Below are 23,257 nucleotides of genomic sequence, written 5' to 3'. Positions count from 1 at the left end.
TAGGTAGAATAAATATTAGTACGGTGTTTTTCTAAACTACAGGGGCAGTGTATTCCGTATTGTTTCTTGTATAATATTTGTTTGTTTACTAGCTAAAGTGTTAATAGTTCTCTCACTCATGGATATTTTCTTTAAAGTATTATTTATTCTATTTAGTATCACTATAACCAATGATATCGCATTAAATTCCAATTTGAACTAACTTATATCTAAAGATTCCATCATATGGCCATATTGGACGAAAATGAACTGTGGACAAGGCATCATACAAAAAGCTGAATTGTGTGAAATTCACAGTAACGCATAAATGAACTTGCATTGTATTGAAAAGATTTATATCGAAATTAAGAGAGTTTTGCCAATTCGCTGCCAATTAAAACTATTTACGGTGCCGAACATATAAAATTGTGCAAGTCTATTGACTTTTAACTTAATTTAACTGCATTAAAACAAAATATATTGATAAGTTTGCAATCATATAACAGTTAAATTCTGCAGCTTTAATCAAAAACTCTCTAAATTACTACCAAAAAATTGGTACACTGAGATATTTGGCAAAACTTATGTCCTTGAAATTAAACTAAAGCAAGTGAAGTTGGCGAAATGTAATGAAGGTTTGGACGACTTGTGCATTAATTTATATGTTGTTTTGTCCAAAATAAAAGTAATTCACCTTACCTTAAATTGCTGCACATAAGTGAACTCAAACATCTGAATGTGTTGGAAAAGAGAAATCGGTAATTTTTCGTGTGTGCAATAAAATTGTATCGTAATTTTCAACTATATGTATCCTAAAACCAATGAGTTTGAATTTTCAAAACTTACAACGTTATAATATTAGTATCGAACATCAACAGAATTAAATAAAGTTTATTTAAAAGAAATCCAATTTTCCATAAATACGCCATCTAAGTTCACATACATATATCGGTGTTTGCACATATGTACTTACATAAGTATTAGGGTTAACATTCAATGGAATTATACCGTATAATTGCAAAACACGTTAATTGCATCCTCGGCACTTTACTGCAACAAAATGGCAAAAAATGTGAAATGTCGTCCGCGTATAGTGCATTGATTATATTGATAACGGAGCCAGCTCTCCGAATGTAAATAATAAATATATTAACCGCATATTTCGTTTGTTTCGCGTTTAATATGCAAAAATACAATACTCCAATTGGTTTGCTTTAAAATTCAAAAGTGGCAGCTCTGAGATTTTCTCTGAGTAATTGGTAGTGGGAAAAGAGAAATTTTATGTTGTATTCAGTGGCGGCTTTTGAACCTGAATATTCTACTGAGCCTGAATAACTGCTCTATTCATACATTCACAAATTAATGGGAGGCGAACATTACGTGAGTTTGTGATTGGTTCATTTGATCTATTAAATATAAAATAATTTTCAAAAGATTATCAAATAATTAAAGTGATTCGTATTTTATAAAAGTGTACTGTGTATTTGTGGTTTCAAATGAAAATTCAGACTAAAGTTTCTGTCCAGTAAGTTAAACTTAAACAATGAACGCGAAGAGTGGAATCGCAAACACACACATTCAGAATTAATTAAGACGAAAAGTGAAAAATATCCACAACCACATAGTTATGCGAATTAAATGTAAATTGAAATTGGAATAAATTGTGGTACTCGGATTCGCAAATAATACTGAAATGTAAGTTATATACATATTAGTTCGCAAAATAAGAAAGTTTTTTATTTTCAATTGAGACACATAGTTAAATAGAATATGTAGAGTTTAATATCTATCGTGTGTGTACATACATATATTTGTATGTATATGTGCATATTATGTTTAATTTTAATGTGAGAGCTACCTCAAATCAGTAAAAATTTGGGTTTGAATTATTGTTTGGAAAAAATTCTTATACAATAACTGTATACATATGTGCCGAAGTACGAAAAATTTGTGACAAAAGGGCGTCAAAAAATAAAGTGCTAGTTCAGAGAATAAAAGCTCCTATTGTCTCTCTATTGAAGAGAATAAAAGTTCCGAAATTTGCAAAAAAAAAAGTTGGAAACTTCACAACTATATTATTCGAAAAATTAAATGCAAATAACATATAAACATACATATGTCTATATGTATATTATGAAGTGGAAATTTTATGTGTGCACGAGTATTCGGGAATTTTTATTATAATTCAATTTGATTTAATTAAGAATAATAAAATACAAATATTTCCCAAAGTGTAAGTGTTTCTATATTCACTTTTCAACCTTCAATGTTACTGCGCTTTTAATTAAGCGTATCGACGATTTTCCTTAATATACATAAATAAAATTTATATTTTAATTGCTATAGGATATTCAGATATAAAATATAGCTACAAAAATCCTTTTACGTTCTAATTTAATGATTTTTCCACAATACACTATCAACATCCAGTCAGGCTATGCATAATCGAGGAAGAGTTACCGTTCATGACCCGCATATTTATCCATCCAAGGATTGTCAACACGGCACCATTCCTCGAAATTGCTTCAGGAATGTTTTCTGCCGCTACAGTTAAAGCAAAGCCAAATTTAAAAGAATTACGTAAAAAGCCGGTGACGGAAGACGGCGAGCTTAAGATATGTGTTAAAGGCATTCATACATATAGTATATGATCTTATCTTCAACTCGAATAAATTTTGGTATATTGTTGGGAAGTAAGGACTAGAAGATGTGTCACTTTGTTTCCGAAACTATCAGTTCATCCAAAATGTAAATGGTGTATTGTAACAAAAAAAAAATATTTAAAACTATCGAATGCCGTAGGGAAGTTTATTAAGTTAAGATAATAGTTTTTATCGAATAGGATATTCAACAATTAAATCTTTTCGAATGACGTTAATTTCCGATAATAATATGATGCCCACACAACCAATCAGTGGAATTTTTATTTTAATATGTTTAAATTAAAAAAATATATAATTTCCATAATTTTTTTTCTATTTCAGATTAAAAATGAATAAATTGGTCACTGGGCCAAGGCCCAACTCAGTTAAAATTCAATGGTTTTGCAATGATTTATTGTCAGAGTTAAATTATACCTCGAAATATTTGAAATATTGTCAATACATTTATGTGGATGAGGGAACGTTGCATTGTGGGAACCCGCAGCAAGCAACCACCCTCACTTCTTGGACTGCATGGAATCAATGAGACGCAGTGAGGTGAACGTTAGCCACCACCCGAATAAGGTAAATATGGGTTTTAAAAGTTATAAGTTCTGATTTTATTAACTAATGCTTCACAAAGTTAAGGTATTAGAGAAATGTATGAATTTTTTCCGAGCAAAATAGTTTTCCCTATACTCTTGTTTATTGAACTTATAAATTGTTCATTACGTATATTTTTATTATTTTTTTTTATGAACATGTTTATTTTAAGTATCAACAAATTATCAGACTTAGTAAATTGTTGCAACTCTGTGCATTGTTTTCGTGTTCTTGCATTCTAATGTCATTCTGACACGAAAAGGGAACACAAAAATAACGAGCAAACACTCTTTCAACAGAGAACATCTCTGGTTTGATGGCGCAGGCAGATTGTATCGAAAGAAATACGGGAGTGAACATTATTAATTGGTTGATATAAAATTTTAATTGATTATATGCATAGTGTAATTAAGAAAACTCTTTGATATGTGCATTTGTGTTAAATGCGACGAAGAAAAAAACCGGCATTGGCCGGACTTTAAAGTGGGAAAAAATTTAAAAGCTGAAATCTATAAAAGTGAATAGAAGAAGCGTCGCAGTAGCAAAAACGAAAAGAAGTGAAAGCAGAGAAGCGTGTGTTTGCGCAGCAGAAGCAGTGATGACTAGATACTATTCAGGTATCGATACATTAAATTGAAAATTATATTTAATTGTTTTGGCAAATGCAAACTTTGCAATTTTTTATGAAACTTTTGCGATATGAACACTTTTATATACAATTTCTATTAGTTAGTAAATGGTGGTTTTGTAAGTGGTTTCGGTAAGGATATTTAAAACAAAATTCGAACAATGGTTTCGCGAGAACAAGTATATTTGCTACTTCGCTGCTTCGGTCGGCGTAACATTGGCATTCATTCGCTTTCGTGCGTTCATCTTGGGCCACTTATGTTCGGCTCGTTTGTAAATGCCAGTTTTTGTTGTTGAAATTTCTATATGCGTATTTATGTGAATAGTGTTATCGACATCCCCTTGCATCGTTGCGCCGGTTTTTGAGCGTCCCTTGGGCTTTTTTAACATTTATCGGTTGTTCGTTGCGTGCGCCTGGCACCGATGCGAGCCTTGATGTATAGAATTTATGAGTACTCGTTTATGAAAAGATTTCTACATATCATACCTAACTCTACTTGTACATACATACATATGTTTATATAAAAGTGTATGTGTATGTTTTACATCAGATAGACAATGATATATATTGGCTATAGATTTATACATAATAAAAAATTTAATTAATATATAGCCTATTTTACTATTTATTAGTAATTCGTTCATATCAATAAATTATTATTGTAAGTATTCGATTAAAACGAAAATGTTAAGGTGATAAATGAAATATAAAACAAAATATATGAGCTGTTTATTAATTAACATAAAAATTAAAAAAAAATAAGAGATTAAAAATGTTTATACATATGTATGTTAAGTGCACAATTACAAAATGTCATAGATACCTATTATACATTTTTGTTTCATATCGGTTATGGGGTTGTGTTGTGTAGGACACAAAAATTGGAGCCAAACTTGCTCACACACAGCATTTGATTTCTTAATGCAATATGAGAAATGTTATAGTAAAATATTTACATTTTAAAAATGGTTTCGTTAGCCGTAGTGTCAAAAGTAACAATTCAAAGTAAGGAGTATAGATTTGCCATCATATTGGAATGAATACTTTATAAAATATTTAATTGAATAGAAGAGAGAAATTTTACTTTTAGAATTGTATTTAAACGCAGCCAATATGGTTAATCATACAAAACCTTTTATTCTAACAACTATTATTTACATGTTACATACATATGTATGTAAATATATCATTGCCGCGCCAACAAAAATAATTTTTTTATAAAGGTTTTTAAATAACAGCTTCTTCATAAAAGTTTGTATATCGTATTATATATATTTTTATTGTTTCTTTATCAGGAACCCACTATATATTAGAAATTATTAATTATATTAACTCTTGAGTAGATTTTCGGTGCATATTTCTCTCCGTCTACCAGATTTGTTTGATAATTACAAAAACTATAGTATATAAAAAACCACAAATTCAGAAATAAGAAAAATATTAAAATATACAATATTAATCGCTTGAAAACAAATTGAACTCGCTGACGCAGCGACGAAGTATGCTTATATAATTTTTGTTCCAAAAAAATTATATACATATGTATCATATTAATTTTAGTTTAATATTTCAATATCTAATAACTCCAATTTTTTTTATAAGGTGGCCAATAATAAAAGCATAGTTACGGATAGTAATAAACACAAGTTGGTAGGAAGCACAAGTAATACTTTGGTTTCACCTGCCTCAGATTTAAATAAAAAATTGTCATCGTCTTCGCACAAGCATCATTACCAAAATTATACAAAACACAACTCAAATAAAAAGGTGGCAAGTTCAAGTAAGTACAAATAAATAATAATAAAAACAAAATTTCTTTGCTTTTACAATTATTATATTACATATAAATAGAATTAGTATTGTATTTAAAATATTTTGCGATTATTTCAAAATATCCAGATAATAATAGTATAATTTATAATCACCAGAACATTTTGCACAATCGAAATCGCATTCAACACAGTCCAGTGGAGGTGGTAGCGTAAGCAATAGAAGGGCTAGTTTCCCAAAACCATCTGGGAAAGGAGTAATTGTAAATGCAGTAGCTAGGAATAGCCCTGTAGTACAAGAAGCAAATTGTCAGCCATCGTCAATTTCTAGCGAATCAAAGGATACAAATTTTGAGTACGAAGACGAATGGGATATTGGTGGAATACCTGAGTTGCTGGATGATCTAGATGCTGATATTGAAAAATCGTCGACGGCAGCACAAAATTTAACAAAAACTTACAGTTCTGGTGGTGGCATCAATGAGCTTGGAATAATATCATCCAATATAAAATCGACATCAAAGTCGTCTTCAGCAAATAAAGCTAGTTTAAAATCAGAAAAAGGCAAATATGCAAACTTGCCATTGTCAAGGTCGTTGAACACAGCAATAACAGCAACATCAAATGCGACTGCTACGAATTTTCCAGTTAAAAGTTCTAAAAGAGTTGCAAGTCCCAACAACTACAGCACAATCCCAGGTAAACGTTCAGACTTAGCCGTTAGCAAGAACAGTAATAGTTCCCAACAATTAAAGAATTTCGAAAGCAAGTATCAACAATCACGCGAACATATAAATTACAAAAGTCAACAGTCCACATTTGAAGAGCAAAAGGCGGATGGTGGCTTTAGCAAAAAAATTGGTTCTATTGCGTCTAAATCATTACAATCGTCTTCCCCATCATATCCATTATCGTCTTCTGTATCTCTTCACGCCACACCTGCTACCTGCGCAAGTGAGGGTAGCCAAAAGACTAATACATTAGCTGTATCGACCTTTGCTGGATTTTCGAAAGGCGGTAATCTTGTGTCGTCATATAAAAATTCCCAAATACCCAAAAATTTAGTTGGCGGTTCTTCGCTTCTACTTTCGGCATTAAAAAACGATTCACTATCGAGTTCATCAAATCATTCTGCAAGCGGCATGTCATCGCAATCCAGTGGTAGCAGCAGTAATAACAGTAGTGCGGGCGGTGGATCTGGCGGTGGTCAGGGTGGAGCCCAAGGCATTGGCGGTTCCGGTAGTGGTAAATCGAACTCAAAAATGTCCATTGATCATCAAGCGACACTTGACAAGGGACTTAAAATGAAAATAAAGCGTACCAAGCCGGGAACCAAAACGTCAGAAGCCAAGCATGAAATTGTCAAAGCCACAGAACAACAACAACAGAATGGTTCCTTAGGTGTCAATAATCCAGGTAACTTGGATGATAATAACAGCGTCAATACTAGTTCGCATTCCTCATCTTCATCAGGTGGTGGTAGTAACTCAAGCGGCTCATCACAAAATACAGGTAGTGGCAGCGGTTCGGGATCAAATTTAACCAATATAAGCGGCAGCAATAAAAAGCATCTAAGTAATATTTCCAGTAGTAATAGTAGTAGTCAAGGCAATAGCCACAACAGTATGAACAGTAATAATTCGAACTCTGGTGGCGGTTCTACCGGTTCCGGTAGCAGCGGTCAGGGTACTCCTCAAAGCAACAAGCGTGGTAGTTCAGGTCACCGGCGGGAAAAAGCTAAAGAGAAAACCACACATTCCAATCGTTTAATAGCGGATAAAAACGCTTCCACTTCGGCTGAAAAAGATGGTCTCACCAATGTCAATGACAAAGGCATCGCATGTCATTGCAATATTGACACCACAAATGGAGCTGCGACTAGTGCTTGCACCAACCACTCGTGTTCACGCCGCTCAGAAAGTGCTAATAGTTCATCAATTAGCGTTTTGTCCCAACGCATGGGCAACAATACAGCCAATAATAATGTTAATAGTGGTTCTGTGCCACCAGGCGTATTTACACCATCAGTGGGCTCAGCCGCTGGTGTAGTAACTGCTGCAGCTACAGCGGCCACACTACTAGCAGCCACATCGGCTGCCACGACTACTACACCACAATCAATGGGTAGTAATAGTACACCAAATGCACCCGGTCCACCGGGTAAGGATGCAACTAATTGCGGCAACATTAAAATCTCCTCACACATTGCTGCGCAATTAGCTGCAGCAGCAGCTTCCACCACCTTTAGTAATAGTGCAACAAATTCGTCTGCGAATAATCTGAGCGGAAATAATGATAGTAAGTCAAACACTTCAATTGTTCCTGTCGCGCAAGCAAAACTTATGGCTCCCGGTATGATCTCAGCGACTGTACACCACACTATTTCAGTTCCCGCGAATTCCTCTTCCAGTACAACAACACAATCGTCCAGCAATAACGGCCCAAACAGTAGCAATGCTGGAGATGATGGCATCAAGTCACCACCCGCCAAGCGGGCAAAACATGGTGATCCTTCCTCGAATGCAGCATCGAGTACTTTAGCCAAAGAAATGGTTGATATTTGTATTGGTACCTCAGTAGGAACTATAACGGAGCCAGATTGTTTGGGTCCCTGCGAGCCGGGAACTTCTGTAACGCTTGAGGGCATTGTTTGGCATGAGACAGAGGGCGGTGTGCTTGTGGTGAATGTAACATGGCGCGGCAAAACTTACGTTGGCACATTACTGGATTGCACACGTCATGATTGGGCACCACCCAGGTAAGTTGTGGAGTGTTTTAGTGCGCGTAAATCTATATATCCCTTCGACTAAAGAGTCTTATATTAGGAAGAGCGATCTGAATTTATATTTAATCAAAGTCTATCACCCTCTAGAGTTTCTTCAAAATAATTTGCGATACTTTTGTCCCTCTCACAACAACAAAAAATACGAATACATAAGTAAATACCTAATATAAAAGTTAGCTGAGACAGTTGCTTTGTTATATTATTTGTCATTTATGTCACCATGTGTGGGGAAATTCCAATTTATGCATAGTGACAACTTACCCTAGTATCTAGAAATTCTATTCAATGTCGAGTTGCATTGTCAAACACAAAATTAAGTCAAACAACTGCCAAGGACACTGAGCTAGGTTACTGTTTTTATGGTCTAACAAAAAGTCTCACTGTGCCGGTCATCACGTATATATTTCAAAGGCAGTATTATTGGTAAAATGGCTACAATATGTATGAAGATTGATTAGAAAAGTTAAAATTTCTTTATTTATTATAATTTTTGATAACTTTAAATTTAATTTAAAATCGATTTTATTGTTTCTTTATGTCAATATGTGTATAAGTTTATACAACAAATATGTATTTAGTAAAATAAATAATTTACGTATGTTGGGTTGTTCGATTTTAATTTTTGGCTTGATCGATAAAATATATTTTTTTAGCACTAATGACACCATGATACATCATCTTTTCAAATTTGCATCCAACAAACGTCTAGGTTATTTTTTATAACAAGCTAAATAGAAATAATAAGATTTTTTTTATATTATTATTAATAAAACGCTTAAAATTTCAAGAATAATTAAAAAAAAAATTATGTGTTAATTTTTTTTTTAAAACATGCTTTAATTTAAAACATAAAAATTAGAATTAATACCTGCAGTTGATGGCAACGCTACCCACCTTTATTCCTTTATCAGCTGATGTTCGTTCACATTTTTAAGATAGTTTTTTTTTTTTTAATTAAAGCTAAATATAGTCTAATCGATATTATGTTGTAGTTTGTGGGAAAATTCAGAAATATTTTATTAATTTAAGGCTTAAAATTAGCTGAAATTTTAATAATTTTCAATTTGAATAATAACTTACTAGTGCTACTGTTATCTGATACTGAGGTCCTTGATTGATCTGTATCCGAAAGATATTTTTGAGCAACTTCAAAGCATATTGTTATTGTTGTTGTAGTATCCTTAAACAATCTAACGCTAATTTTCTGTTATGTAAATTCTGCTTAGCCAGATACAAAACCCAAGCAGGTTCCCATTACATAAAGCCGATAGTTTGAAAACAGTCAAATAATACCCACTTTTTTAATAAAATTCCCAAATAGTTAAAATATTTAATCGCAATAATATGAACAACAATTGAACAATAAATAAATTTTATAATAAGCTTATTTTTCAAATGAAATGTTTAATTCTTAGATTCTGTGATTCACCAACCGAGGAATTGGACTCCCGAACACCCAAAGGTCGTGGAAAACGAGGACGAAGTGCAGCGCTAACACCAGATTTGAGTAATTTCACCGAAACAAGAAGCTCGGTAAGCACTCGCCTATAAATTCTATTTGTCACCTCTAATTGAATTTTAATATCTTTTATAGATATATTTTTCACATGCGCAGGTGCATTCGAAGTTGCGTAATGGTACAACGAAAGGTGGCCGCGGTGCATCACGTACTTCAATTAGTGCAACTAGCACATCAAATACCACAACGACAACAAGTAGCTCTTCGTCGGGGAATGGTGGTGGAGCCACACCGAGCACATCGCCAACAGCATTTTTACCTCCACGTTCTGAGAAGAGAAAATCGAAAGATGACTCACCGTCGCCCATTAATGGCGACACCGAGTGTACTGCAAATGTAGCAAACGCTAGCGGTATACCGATATCGGCGAGTGGAGGTGGTCTTGCTACGCAGCCTCAAAGTCTTGTCAATCCTGTGACTGGCCTTAATGTACAAATAAGCACGAAGAAATGTAAGACTGCCTCACCGTGCGCCATATCGCCGGTGTTACTAGAGTGCCCGGAGCAGGATTGCAGTAAAAAATATAAGCACGCCAACGGACTGCGCTACCATCAATCTCATGCACATGGTAGCTCATGTTCCATAGACGAAGATTCCTTACAATTGCCTGATGAGCCACCCACACCAACCTCATCACCGGTGCCGTCGGCACAAAACAACCGTGGTACAACGCCAACTCCTGCAGAAAGCTCGACATTGGCAACTGGTGCTATGGTGATAACATCACCGGTAACACCGCCAATTAATGCAGCTCCAATGCCAACGGCATCCTCTACTGAAGCACCAACGCAACCAGCTGCTATTTTGCCACCTTCGACGCAACCCACAGTCACCGATGGTGTCGGGGAGCCAGAACCTGTGATTGGTGCTGCCACCACACCCACACCCGGCACACAAACTATTTCTGTTGCGTCGCTGACTGCATCTACTCCATTGTCTACTGCGTCATCTAGTTTATTGAGTGCGTCTCTTGGCGCTGGTGGCAGCGCTGGTGTTGGTGGTGTTCTAGCAGCCTCTACCGCACAAGCGCTAATGCCACAAACACAACAGCAGCAACCACATCCTGTTGCCGGTGGCAGCATAACAACGGGCATTTCGGGACAAGTTCTTTGCCAGCAACAACAACAGCAAACGCTTGGTATGCCAAATGCTGGCAATCCACCTGCATTACTTTCAGAAACATCTCCGGCATCGGCACTTGCCCAACAGGGTGGACGTGAGTATTTCAGTATTTCCACAAACCTCGAACAATTATTATACTTACTCATTTATTTTCGTTTAACAGTAAAACCGGGTGTATTGAGATTTGGTCCTCAAAGCGATGCATCCAATTCGGGTGCCCCACCGTCAATATTAGCATTGCAACAACAAGCAACGCAAGGAGTAAACCCGCAGCAGAGTGCTATGTCAGGACAGAGTCCTCAACGGGCACCACCGCCACAATTATCAGCGAATTTGGAAAGTGTACAACAACACCCATCGGCAATAAGTACTTATACCAGCTCGCCGGTGCCCAGTGGACAAAATTTACAAGGTGACATTTTTTAAAGCGCGCCCCTCTTTATTTATGGAACTAATTAAATAATTTTCAATTGAAGGCATTTCATTAACCACGAAAGGCACATCTGGCTTTGCAGCGGTGAAGCAAAAGAAATGTCGAAAGTCGCCCGGACCTGTAGAGTACGACGGTGTTGTAACACGGGATAATGTACAGAGTCCTGCCTACAGTGACATTTCGGATGATTCCACACCAGTGGGCGAACAGGATATTTTAGGTAACTGCAATTGTTGTATATTTTATGATTTACAGTTATATAATGTAATTCTTATATTCACTCACACAGATAAGTCACAACCTAAACTCATGGACTTACCAAACAAGAAACCAACTGATTTGGGTTCTGTGGGCTTGGGAAGTGGTGCGCCGGGTATACCACCTTTAGGCGGCTACGGCATGTATCAGTTTTATCAGCAGCAGCAATATTTGGTGCCTCCCACTTCTTCCGATCAGCAATCGTCACAGGCAGCCAATAAGGGTTTGTTGCCCTCAGCTCTAGTACAGCCAACGTTAACGCTTCCACCATCACAGCAACAACAACAGGGTGCAATACAATCGTCTCATTTAATGCAACAACAGTCCCATCAACAACAACAGCAATCGCCACATTTGTCCGACTACAGTAACAAAAGTAAAGATCCGCCACTAGATTTAATGACGAAATCATCGCAACAGCAGCAGCAGCAACAAGCTGTTAGTCTTCAGCAACAATTGCAGTCGCAAGATGGCAGTGGTAATCAAAAAGATAACCCCACGGGCCAACCACCACAGTCTTCGGTAAATTTAAGCAATATCGGTCCGCCGAATAATGGCTTACCACCAGGCATGGGCTCCATGTCATCGTTGGGACCATCAGGTGTGGGACCGGGCGGGTTGCCAGCACCTACACCCGCCAAATCCCTATCACATTTTTACCCCTTCAAGTAAGACTTCATCTTCTAAACGCATTAAAAGGGATAAAGTCTTTAAAAAAATATTTAATTATTGCTTTATTTTCTAGTTACATGGCTGCCGGTTATCCTTATAATGTAGAACCGAATTATGGACCTGTATCGATTGTATCGTCACAAGATGATCCTGTAAAATTGAGCGCCCACGGTGGTTTACCCACGTCACAGTCGCAAAGCAATGCACCTCCACACCCAAATTCCGGTGTCATTAAGGATGAACGCCTCAAGGAAAGTCCTAGTCCGCATGAAATATCCAAGCCAACACCTCAGCAGCAACAAGTAAGTTTATAACAACAACTACATCGACAAAGATTTCAAATACATACATATGTATATGATTAATGTGACAAGTCCCCAATTATAGTAGATCACATTTTCTTCACCGTAAAGAAACCCCCATTTAAAGTATCAGTCTTTCTGACTCCTATCTGCGGCTTGAACCGCGACTTAAAGTCTTTTGAGGTTACGCCTCTATTATACAGCCTATGTCAATAGGCCCAGCACAGAAAAATTCGAGTGTGCTTACAATCCCTTTTCGGATATATACATAGATCCAAGAGCCTTGGTTTTGCGTCTACAGACCGCTGGGTACTCTAGAATCAGGTCCGCGGGAGTTTCCACGAAAACAGTTTTTAAAGTCAATTCCCGGAATAACCCTCAATTCGCGTAGCGACTCACGTTTAATGTCTTCAAGTCACTCAAAACGGTTTCCCCGGGGCGGTCGCTTCAGTTTGCTGAGCTCAATCAGGCGAATACAGTGGTTGCGGCACCATATTGGAGAAAAACTCACGAAGAATCAATGCAGTGTGCGACGTTGCCTTCTTGTGGTGCAATAACCAAGAGTCGTTGGCCCTTAATTCCGTCCTTTTTTTTATGAATAGCTTCACGCATAACGCTCAAATAGTATTCCTTTTTGATAGTTTGGCCGGTCGGAAAGAATTCGGAGTGCGCCACACTTCGATAATCGAAGAAAACTTTCAACGTAACCTTAATTTTTGACGTGGCTTTTCGGCTTCGGATCACCTTTGCCACGATATTCAGCCGACTGATGGTCTGTTTCCCGGTCGTAAGCGTAGATCCAAAATCCACAGACTTCTAACTGTTCATCGTCGATCTGTTGTTGTATTATAAAAAACTTTATTTTCCTTCGCTCCATATTTTATGGAACGTGACTAAATTGGAAATAGTTATGTGCCTGACTGGTTTTATTTTCGGTTGATATGCTTATGAAGATGACTTTTGTGAGTGACCCACGTCCATTTCTCTGAATCAACTCTTCATACAGTTATGTATATCGCTCTATAATAACGGTTTATTGGGTACTATAGGGAATTAATTAATTGCGGTTGTGAGTCGACTATATTTATTTATTCTGAAAACTAATTTGCATCTCAATTGGCTTCTCAGTTCCAAGTATCACTTGTTGGCGTTTACAGTTTTCCGAAGTATTTGACTTCGCGCGCAAACCGATTCGATAATTTTTTTTCCAGATGGTTATAACCTTTTTTATAGTCGTGTGAAGTTTGGCATCCATATGTCAATTTGTGTTTTTTTTAGAAACTTTGTTTACGAAGCGTGGAATCGAGGTTACGAAATTGACGAAAATGTTGCAGAAATGTTTTTGGGGGTCTACTTTATCACGAACACAAGCATTTGATGGGCACAAAGCCTTATGTGAAGGTCGTGAATTCATCAAATACTTGCCTCATTCGAGTTGCATTGCATTTTCAAGCGTCGTGTTAGAATGAGAGCATACGCTGTCTCTCAAAATCTTTTAGAGAAAAATTCAACCATTTTGGTTAATGTTTTGAGCACGAAGCTATGCCTAGAATGCGCTGTCGCATTTTTTTCGCTAAAGACGAAACGGAACCCACCTTTTACCCAGATTTGGCTCCCCGTGTCTTTTTATTATTCGAAAAGGAAAGATCTGCTTAGTTATATAAAAGACGGCTGCTAATATGTCAGAGATACCGCATATTATACCGGGTAACTTCAGTAGCAAATTTATTTGGAGAGTGATTCAGTGACAGTAACAATAAAAATAAAGGCGAATAATGCCGCCTATAACCGTTTTGTTCTTTGGAGCTTCAATATTGACTACCCAAAGATATCCAAAGTAAAAAAAAGCTAAAGAAGTGAAAATTGTATTTAGGATCTCCAGTGGTTATAGAAAAAAATTGTGTATTTTATTGAAGCCGTAAAGCGAAAGATCACTAGATCACAATTGTTCGTTCCATGACAGTCGGGTCTAAGTAACTGGATTGGACCCGGACTTGTATCCGGCCAAGACCTGTTACCTCGGCAAAATTCCTAGAAATTACTTTAGGAAAATTTTTTGCCACTACAAAAGCAACAACATCACCAGATCACAATTGCAACCATTTGACCCTTTCGATGAAAAGTAAATAACTTTTTCCGAAAAAGTTAAATTTGCATTGTTTATGCTTCAAGCATATTACATTAGCTTATATCTATTATTTTCGAGGATCGTAGACGCACAGTTGAGTTATTCTTTGGGTTTCAAAAAATATTTTAATAATCAAATAATTTTAATAATAAAGTATTTTACCAATTAATATATAATTATTTTGTTAGATTATTTACAACAACTTTGGCTAAAACAAACAATTATCACATTTTATTTTAGTTGGTTTCGACCAAACACATCAAAAGCGAGCCGATGACAAAACAGGAGATAAAGCAAGAGCACAATCCGCCTCCTCAGTCTCAACAACAACAGCAACAACCGCCACAGCAGCAGCAACAACAGCCGCAACAACCACACGCACTGCATCCGAAAGATTTGCAAAGCTTGGGTACATATCCGAATATATATCAGCGTCATCCAATGACCTTGGCCGCACAGCAGCACTTGTCACGTGAGGAGGAATTTAGAAGGTAAATTATTCGAAAATTTGCATAATCCAACATCATATACTAATGTTCCATGTACCCCCGTCGCCTTCAGGTACTATATACTCTCGGACGAGCAACAACGTCGCCAAAATACAGTCGCAGCTCTACGAGCGCAAAATCCCTCCAACAGCGTACCGCATGGCTCGTTGCAAGCACAAGTCATGGGACAGCATAAGGACGACACAGGCCCATCAGCACAGCACCAACAGCAGATGGCAATGGCACAGCAACAGCAGCAGCAGCAGCAACAACAGCAACAACAACAGCAGCAGCAACAACATCAGCAGTCGCAAAAAAGTAAATCACAAAGTTGCTCGAGCAGTAGCGGCGGCAATTCCGGCAGTGGTAAAGCAACAAATCTCACCAAGGAGAGCTCCAAGCAAAAGCAACAAGAAGAAGAAGTCAAAGTTAAACAGGAGGGACAGAAACCCACAATGGAGACACAAGGACCACCGCCGCCACCAACATCACAATACTTCCTGCATCCATCATACATAGCGCCAGCACCGTTCAGCTTCGATCCCAACCATCCTATGTATCGTAATGTCTTGATGTCTGCCGCCGGCCCTTACAATGCGGCGCCGTATCATTTACCCATGCCGAGATATCATGCGCCTGAGGATCTGTCACGCAACACCGGCACAAAGGCACTCGACGCGCTACACCACGCCGCTAGCCAGTATTACACTACGCACAAAATACACGAGCTGAGTGAGCGTGCACTGAAATCACCGACGAGCGGCGGTGGTGGTGGTGGTGGCAGTGGCGGTCCGGGTGGCGCGGTCAAAGTCAGCGTATCTAGTCCGAATGTGGGTATGCAACAGCAGGGTGTTAGTGGCGGTGGCGTAACTGGGCCAGGCAGTGGTCCGAATACGGTACAAAATGCACCCAACAGCGGCGGTCATTTGCCGCCAACAAATCAGTCGTCTGTGGGTGGCGGCATGCCATTAAATCTGCAACCGCCACCGACCGGCATGAGTGGCCCGCCAAATAAGTCTGATGTGCTGGGACAAAAGGTGTTGAGCGGTGGACCAGGCGGTCCGGGTGGCAGCTTGGCGGGCGGACCACTAAATATAGATGCACACAAGCAACAGGGTGGTCCCAGCGGGCCGAATAGTGGCGGCGGTATTGGCGGTGCTCCTGCCGGTGGTAATAGCAACCCGGCAGATTCACGTAGTCCGCCGCCACAACGACATGTGCACACACACCACCACACTCATGTGGGGTTAGGTTACCCCATGTACACGGCACCCTATGGTGGTAAGTTCTATTACAATGACATAGCCGGTTATATTGTTTGTTTAATGCTTTCAATTCTTATTTTTGTCGTTTAGCTGCAGTATTGGCAAGTCAGCAAGCTGCTGCCGTAGCTGTGATAAATCCTTTTCCTCCCGGACCAAACAAATGAGAAACACAGAACGAAAAGAATCCATATAACATGAAGGCATAATGCATTTGTCTTGCTAAACAAATACCCGCATTTATTGGCAAACACGTTGGCTATGATGAATTCGTGATATTGCATGCGTTCATCGCAGTTGCAGTTGTGAAGCAAAAAACTTAAAACAATTATAAATCAATCAAAATTGTATAAGGTCTAACTACTAACGAGTAACGAGTGCGGGTTGGAGTATATGAAACGTATATGGATTATTGGTTTAAAAACCAAAACAGGCGAAAACATGTGAGGACTAACGTAAAGGAATACTTATGTATTTTAAGCATTTAAAGCAACCACAAAATCAATAATTTTGACATTTGTTTAATATTTTAATGGATCTGACTAATTACTTACTGACTAACAGTATAGACAACTAGGCAGTAATGTTTATAGCAGAACAAGGGGTGCACGGCTGACAATTAGCTATAGAGCGTTAGAGAAAGCAGAGAGGGCGTGAGAGAGTGTGTGCGTAAGCAATGTGGTGCACATGAAAAGGAGAATAATTCGTTAACTAATTTGGAAAAGAGTTTTAGAAATTAATAAGTTACATTACCAACTTTAATTGTAATACGCTGCACTAAACTATTTAATTATAACGTAAAGAAAAACAAAACAAACAAAAAAAAAACAAAAACACACTATTATAGAAAAGTTAAAAATAAATGGTTAGATTTATTACAGATAAGGTAGTATATATATGTGCGATAAATCACTGTAACCGAGAACTTGATAATTAGAATTTAGTAAAACCACAGAAATATAACTATATATACATGGAAATATATATACATATATATATGTATATATAGCAATATATACTATATATATAACAGTAGTTTTCTAAAGCAATGCACGCGAACAATACCATTTGTAGTTAAATTATTTCACAAACTTGTAGCTTAAGCCAGCTGATAAGAACTGTTGGAAAAAAAGCAGTAAACACAAAACAAACAAAAATTATAATAATCAAAATACAGTTCAAGCAGTAATGTAACACACTCGCATTTGTAAAAATTTATTATTTAAAAATAACAACAAAAATACATTTAACAAAGCGACTTTATTTTTAAGCAAAATTTTTGAACAAAGTTACATTAAAAAAAAAATAACATGTAAACATTTTTTTATTAATTTTATTTTATTTTTTTCTTATTTTTTTGTGTCGCTTTGCGCTCATTATTGCACTCATTGTGTGTGTGTGTGATGCATAGCAATAATGCATTTTCATTTTCGAACACACGCCCCATAAAAAATATGAAAGCAGAAATTTCATAAAAAAAATGCCGCTTCAGCAGAAATGTGATCGTGTCGGGTTGCGAAGAGAATTGTAAAAGCAGGGGAAACGAGATATATAGAGAGGAGAGCAAAATATTTTTCAAAAAGAAAAAAAGGTTCGATGCCAGGTATACCCTACCTTATGTAGGTTTTGAGACAACTTTAGGGTGCCAATATACAAGTATTTACAGACATATAAATGGGTATATCGAATTCCGAGGTGAACTTACTATAATGACTGGACTATATGTAGATACTTGGTGCAACAACAAGAATGCTATGTGGGCAACAGGATTGTGTATATGTGTGTCGCATTTTATGACTTAACGGCCGTTTTATACGTGATTTTTTTTTATAGTTAAACTTTTCCTAATTAAATCAGTGTCCAACAACTTCGTTTTTGTTCGGCAAAACTGTATTTTAATGCCACTTACCACCCATATGCATGCACACACACATATTTCTTGTACATTTGTATATGTTTGTTAAAGGATTTCCAATGCAAATTTTCGCTTAGCGATCGTAACGTCTTCAATTAAATGCGAACCCCCAATATAAAGAGTAAAATAAAAACAAAAAAAATATACCACCCCAAAATTATCTGACTAAAAGTACTCATAGTTGTATATTGCTAATATTAAAACCTTATTACAATGATATATATATATATATGTACACACAAATATATACATATATATAGTATGTATTAAATCTTTACTCGTTTTAGAGCTTATACATAGATTGATATAAATTAGTTTGTTAGTAGCCTGTATATGTATGTAAGCTTGTGTATAACTTTGCCACCCTTTAAATTTTGATTTAAGTTTTTTTTTTAAATCGTTTTGTATGTACATTAATGTTACTAAATAACGCTGTGTATTATAAATACTATTTAGAGAAGCTACACAACACATAATAGGGGCAAATTGAGCAAACAGGATGAGAGGGGAGGGACTATGTAAGAAGTAAGATGAAAAACCAATATTTTATTAAGGAAATTGTATATTTTTTTGTTTTTCATTTGTTTAATAATTTTCTTTTTTTTAATGAATCTATTCATTTTTTATTTTATTTTGTATATTTTTTGTTTTTAATTTGTTTCATAATTTTATTTTTTAATAATTGTAAGTTTCTTATTTTATTTTTACTATTGTAATTTTTTTTAAATAATTTTAGTTTAGTTTTTCATTTTATTTTTTTTATTTAAATTTTTTAATTTAATTTAATTTTTTTTTATATTTTATCTAATTTTGTTTTATTTTATTTTAATTTTTATTTTATTATTTTTCCAAAATATTTTAATATTTTTTTAATATTATATTTTAATTTTTTTTTTTAAATTTAATTTTTTGCGATTTTAATGTAGAGGCTGTTTCCTGTTAATTTTCGGTTGCTAAAACCGAAACTGAGAGTAAAAATTTTTAACACATGATATTTTTGTGTTGTAGTCATGGGATAGTAGGGGTCAAACAACCACCATTTTCTAAAATGACAAAAATATCTGTAAATGATGGAAAATTTTTGAACTCAAATTCGTAATCAAGACACCTCAAATACCCCACATATCTCTTAACACATCAGTCGCAAATTTTTGTTCAGATTTGTTGAGTGGTGATATTTAATTTATTTTTTCAATTAAATTATTTTAATTATTTTGGATTTTAAATTTTTTTATGATGTTTTTTTTTTGTTTGATTTTAATTTTATTTAATTTATTATTATTATTTATTAAATTTTTTAGGAATTGTATTTTAATTTTTTTTAAATAATTTTTATACTTTTGTAATTATTACAGATTTTTTTTGTAATATTTTTTTTTAGTTTTTTTTATAACTTTTTTTATTTTTTGTAATAATTTTTTTGTTTTGTAACAATTCTTTTTAAGTTTTTGTAATAACTAGTCTTAATTTACTGTTTAATTTATTTTTTTTTTAATATGTATATTTTTACTGTTTTTCTTTATATTATTTTATTTTTATTTACGTATTTATTTTGTTTTTATAAATGTTTTTTTTTTTTATAGATTTCTAATAATTTCTTTAATATTTATTTTTTTAATATTTTTTGTACCTTTTGTCTAGCACCGCTTTCATATATCATGTTAATAGTTTATCTGTTCTAAACGTGTAGGATCCATATATATATATATTTTTTACTTTTCGTATTTACTGTAATTGAATTTAATCATTGTAAGCCCTTATACCAATGCTTATAAATGTATGTAAAAATATAATTACTCGGTAAGAATGCATTCTACAATTCAGATATACTATATATCTAACTCGATTTGTGTAGTAAATAAATGTTAAGATTACAAATTACTTATATACATGCAAGTATATACATATGTATATACATACAATATATGTATATTGGACGTAAATTATGCGCATATAAATGTATTACCTAACTATTTATATTAATAAGTTATTGACAAAGAAGCAAGTAGCGATCACATTTATGTGAAGAGCCTAGATTTAGACACTTATGTAATACCCTAAGATTCATTATACACGTTCATCCAAGCAGAATGGCAAAGTGTGTTAGAGATGTAATGCTTAAACCGCTACAGTAATATATATATATAGAAGTATAGTTTTGAAAAGTAAAAAGCAAAAATACTATATAAAAAACAACAAAAAACAAATGAACACAGAATCGCAAAAGATTATTGAAGTTATTTATTTAAGCAAGAAAACAAATCCACACTTCTATCACAGTTCATTGACAAGTACATAAATGAATATTGATATGAAATAAGTAACACTATATATTAAAGTAAAACAAACAACAAAAAATATATATATAAAAAGGAAATAAAATTTTTTTATTATAGCCAAAAAAAAATGTAAGTTTGTTTATATTTTCTACTTACATACATACATATATACATATACATATGTATATTTTTGTGTCTATATGTGCGCATAAATGTCAAATGAAGTTGATTTTTGTAAGATCAAATCATTAAGCAATTAAGAGGGGAGCCTGCTTTAGAGGCTTAAAAAAATCGATTTTTTTGGGAGGGAAGGAAATAATTGATTAAAGCGAAATTTCTAGGGTTTATAGTTATATATTTAAGCATCATCCGAAAATTTTTTGGATACGAAATCTTTGATATTCTGCCTTTGGGAAGCAATTGCTCGATGCATCTCGGACGTTCATTTGTCGCATGGCGGGCAGGATGTAGGTCGCAATCTCTATTGGAAAGAAAATTTCAAAGAGATTCATATTTTTTAATAACTTATCTTCTAGTTAAACTAAAACAATTCCGAAAAAAGTGTAAAATTCTACAATTTTTTTTAAATTAAAAAAGTGGTTTTTGACCAACAAAAGTTTATGTTGTTTAAAAATATGTGCACACTTGACTTTTCTTAGTTTTTTTAGTTTAAATAGAAGACAATTTATAGCCAAATTTAATAAACTTTGCCCCAATTCAATACGACGTTTAGTTTCTTTTCTATCCTGCCCGCCAATTAAGAAAAATCGTTAAAATGAAAAACCAAGAAGCCGAGCTTCAATATATCTGCTAGACGCTCGGTCTCTATTCCACTTCTAGCTTCGGCAATATTTCGAATTCTCATCTATAACTTTGGGGACATATTCTTATATAATTTTTAAAGAGACTTAAGCAAAAAAATAAATAAATTTTTTGAGGCTTCTAAAGCAGGCTCCCCCTTAAGCGAAGTCTATTTTATATAAACATCGTATGTCGATCACTGAAGCTGTGAATCCTGTGTTCATTTCTTAAGAGCTGTCACATTTGTCATTATGTGGACCACTCAACAGAGCAGTAAATGCTTGTAGAGTATCATTTATTCAGTTCTGATATCGTCAAATTGAAGAACTCCAAGAGAGTGGGAGAAAGAAAGAGATCCGTTCCCCCTACAGAGGGTTGTACATAATCGGAATTGTACCGGATTTTTATCCGGTTAAGGACTTACTTTCTGTCGCTATAACGACACTTTATTTTAAAAGGCTGTGCATTAAGGACGTCACTCCGGATGCTTGCTTTTTATCGGCCTTTTCAGGCAAGGAAACAAAAAAATTCCGGAGGCCACATCTGGGCTATAGGGCGGCTGCGGCAGCTTTGGGATGCCGGACTTGGTTAAGGTCAAAAAGGACAATGAGCATCGCATTCACTTTGGATTTGCTTATTTTCCCCTTTTTTGAGTGAGGAGACGCCAACGTGTGCCACTCGGAAGATTGTTTCTTTGGGCAAGCCTGCTTGATCATATCAAACGTCTCTGTCGCAGATTTACCGAGTTTCACACAGAATTTAATCGCGTACCTCTGCTCTAACGAACGCTGCATTTTCGGCTTGCACCACTCACAGAAACACGTCGCGCGAAAATGTTTGTCCTGACTCTCCAAGTGCTCGGAGACAACTGACCAGCCGCTCGTTCGTTAGCTAGAAATGCCCTCTACCAAATCCAGTCAGTGCGCGCACGCTCCGAAGTACAGTCGCGGCGGAAGAAAATCAATCTTATTACTTTCCGGACAAACCCTGTATATTCATCTTTCTGTTGTTATTTTTGTAGCAGCAGAAAACTTCCCTGAAATTGTATATGTTATAAAATTTCCGTCCAGTTGACAATCTTTTGTCGGATAAAAATCCGGGTCCATACCGGTTACGCAGATCCGTCTGCCGTGGAAACGGATATACATATCTTCCTCGAGATCACTGCTGGAACTTTTTTATGCTAAGCACACGGCAATCACGACCGAAGAAGACAAACCGTGTCCATTCGCTCGAAAGTGTACAAGTCGAAAGGCTGAAAATCAATATCGGGCGCTAATTGTCAAAGTTGTATGGAACTTCTTCTTACATAGTCCAGCTTTTGCAAGATATGTAGGAACATTTCGGCGGTCATATTTTCGCCGAACCTGGGGATGGAATGGCTATAAGCCCCTCAACAAATTTGTGACAGTAGAGTAGGTAGGCATCACAATGGACGGGCGTTCTCAGCTATACAAGTGGGATCTTTATTTTGGACGACTTTTTAAACTAATGTAATCCATGACCGTAGAATCTTCTAAACTGGTGCGAACATGAATTTTTATCCGACCAAAAAGAAGAAAAAGAGCGAAGACGTCCTCTAAAATGGTAAGTCACTACGTTTAGTCGATGATCAAGTAACCATTTATTTGTCACAAATTCTCCAGTCAGTCTTGTCAGTCCTTAACTCACT

At 35.6% G+C, this 23,257-nt stretch overlaps 1 protein-coding gene across 4 annotated transcripts; it reads left to right on the top strand.

The window, feature by feature from the left end:
* The first annotated feature begins 346 nt into the window (after positions 1 to 346).
* LOC126755483 (mucin-19) lies at positions 347 to 17,907 on the top strand. Of its 4 annotated transcripts, none has more exons than XM_050468078.1 (14): positions 347 to 1,674; positions 2,964 to 3,206; positions 5,455 to 5,632; positions 5,781 to 7,037; positions 7,095 to 8,379; positions 9,822 to 9,939; positions 10,001 to 11,141; positions 11,211 to 11,459; positions 11,524 to 11,700; positions 11,770 to 12,406; positions 12,484 to 12,712; positions 15,081 to 15,331; positions 15,402 to 16,609; positions 16,684 to 17,907. In XM_050468078.1, the coding sequence occupies exons 2-14, from the start codon at positions 3,156 to 3,158 to the stop codon at positions 16,755 to 16,757; spliced, it is 6,855 nt and encodes a 2,284-aa protein (XP_050324035.1). In that variant the 5' UTR covers positions 347 to 1,674; positions 2,964 to 3,155; the 3' UTR covers positions 16,758 to 17,907. The 4 variants fall into 4 exon arrangements, with proteins under 4 accessions (XP_050324035.1, XP_050324036.1, XP_050324034.1 ...); XM_050468077.1 differs by having other exon boundaries at positions 348 to 614; positions 1,452 to 1,674; positions 5,781 to 8,379; XM_050468076.1 differs by having other exon boundaries at positions 348 to 1,674; positions 5,781 to 8,379.
* The last annotated feature ends 5,350 nt before the right edge of the window (positions 17,908 to 23,257 follow it).

The sequence above is a fragment of the Bactrocera neohumeralis genome, chromosome 4, assembly GCF_024586455.1.
Source record: "Bactrocera neohumeralis isolate Rockhampton chromosome 4, APGP_CSIRO_Bneo_wtdbg2-racon-allhic-juicebox.fasta_v2, whole genome shotgun sequence".
In the NCBI taxonomy this organism is placed as follows: Eukaryota; Metazoa; Arthropoda; class Insecta; order Diptera; family Tephritidae; genus Bactrocera; species Bactrocera neohumeralis.
The sequence above is the reverse complement of the archived record's forward strand: the minus strand, read 5'-3'. Positions and strand labels throughout refer to the sequence as shown.

Excerpts from the sequence above, each read along its gene's own strand:
- LOC126755483 (XM_050468077.1), top strand. The coding sequence starts at position 3,156 with ATGGAATCAATGAGACGCAGTGAGGTGAACGTTAGCCACCACCCGAAT. Across the intron at positions 8,380-9,821 it reads CATGATTGGGCACCACCCAG|ATTCTGTGATTCACCAACCG; the intron begins GTAAGTTGTGGA and ends TTTAATTCTTAG. Across the intron at positions 11,701-11,769 it reads GGGCGAACAGGATATTTTAG|ATAAGTCACAACCTAAACTC; the intron begins GTAACTGCAATT and ends TCACTCACACAG.